The 1,473-nt window shown below is 50.4% G+C and overlaps 1 protein-coding gene across 1 annotated transcript; it reads right to left on the bottom strand.

Annotated features, from left to right (window-relative positions):
• LOC105812306 (olfactory receptor 2A12-like) lies at window positions 1-939 on the bottom strand. Its single transcript, XM_012646707.1, has one exon. It carries the CDS (start codon window positions 937-939, stop codon window positions 1-3), a length of 939 nt encoding a protein of 312 aa, XP_012502161.1.
• Window positions 940-1,473: the final 534 nt, after the last annotated feature.

Genomic DNA, 1,473 nt, shown 5'->3' with positions numbered 1-1,473 from the left:
TCATTCTGGGGTCCTGCCCCAGCCCATCATCTTGAGGAAGGCCCTTTTCACATCCTTGTTCCGGAGGCTGTAGATGATGGGATTGAGGAAGGCAGAGATGACATTGTATAACAGAGCCAGCTTCTTGTCCTCTTCTGGGGAGGCCTCAGAGCCAGGCTTCATGTACATGACCATGGCTGGCACACAGAACATGGTGACCACAGTGATGTGAGAGGCACAAGTGGAGAAGGCCTTCAGCCGTCCCTGTGCAGAATGGATCTTCAAGATGGCAACAAAAATGTTGACATAAATTACAAGGATGAGAGACAGTGGGATCAGGATGACACTAAAACCAAGAATGAAATCTACTCGGTCATTGACTGAGGTGTCCGCACAAGCCAGCTTTAAGACTGCAGGGACTTCACAGAAGAAATGGTTGATCTTGTTGGGACCACAGTAGGGCAGATGCATGGCAAAAATGATGTAGACAAGGGCAGAGGCAACACCCCAGAGTCCACAGAAAATGACCATTATCCCACATAGGCACGGGCTCATGATGACCTTGTACCTGAGTGGGTGGCAGATGGCCACATACCTGTCTATAGACATCATGGCAAAGAGCCAGGACTCGGTGATGCCTAGCACCAAGAAAATGTACATTTGTGCCACGCACCTAGCAAAAGAGATTGTCTTCCTCGGGCTGGCCAGATGTGCCAACATCTGGGGCACAGTGGTAGTGGTGTAGCCCAGGTCCAACATGGAAAGGATGCTAATGAAGAAGTACATGGGAGTGTGGAGGTGTGAATCCAGGCAGATGAGGGTGGTGATCAAGCCGTTGCCCAGAATAATCAACAGGTAGATCATCAGGAAGGCCAAGAAGAGCAGAGGACTGGTCCTAGGGCCCACGGAGAAGCCCAGAAGGATGAATTCACTCACAGAGGACTGGTTGGGCTCTCGCATCATGTTCTACCTTTCAATGAAAAAGAAAGGCATGGATTCAGACAAGGGATAGGCTAAGGTATGCACTGGAGCTGGGGCTACTGGTGGGGTTGGGTAGTGGGTGGTCAGTGCCCAGTCATGATGAAACACCATGATACCCCCTAAAAGGACAGTCCATCTTGCCTGCTCTTGTCAAGTGCCACCACTCCCAGGACATTATGAAGAGGAGAGTGTCACATCTAGTACCGGCTGTGCCTGTAAACCAGCAGCTGTTCCACATCACAGCCTCATGTCCTCAGCTGTGAAATGGAGCATTGGGCTGGCTGATCTCAATATCCCTTGGCACCCTCCTCTTAGTGAGGCCCCTCAGTGTCCTTCCTGTGGCCAGGTGTTCACAGGTAAACATTGGTGTGTAGGATCTATGCAAGTTGGCAGATTTCAGAAGCCCGTGATAGAGAGAGAACCCACTGGTCCTTTTGAAGACATAAATTTATTTTCCCACCTTAATTTTACCCTCAGTCTGTCCAAGACCAGGGCAGCTCTCTGACTGCCCAC

This window comes from Propithecus coquereli, unplaced genomic scaffold (assembly GCF_000956105.1).
Source record: "Propithecus coquereli isolate 6110/MARCELLA unplaced genomic scaffold, Pcoq_1.0 Scaffold249, whole genome shotgun sequence".
In the NCBI taxonomy this organism is placed as follows: Eukaryota; Metazoa; Chordata; class Mammalia; order Primates; family Indriidae; genus Propithecus; species Propithecus coquereli.
The sequence above is the reverse complement of the archived record's forward strand: the minus strand, read 5'-3'. Positions and strand labels throughout refer to the sequence as shown.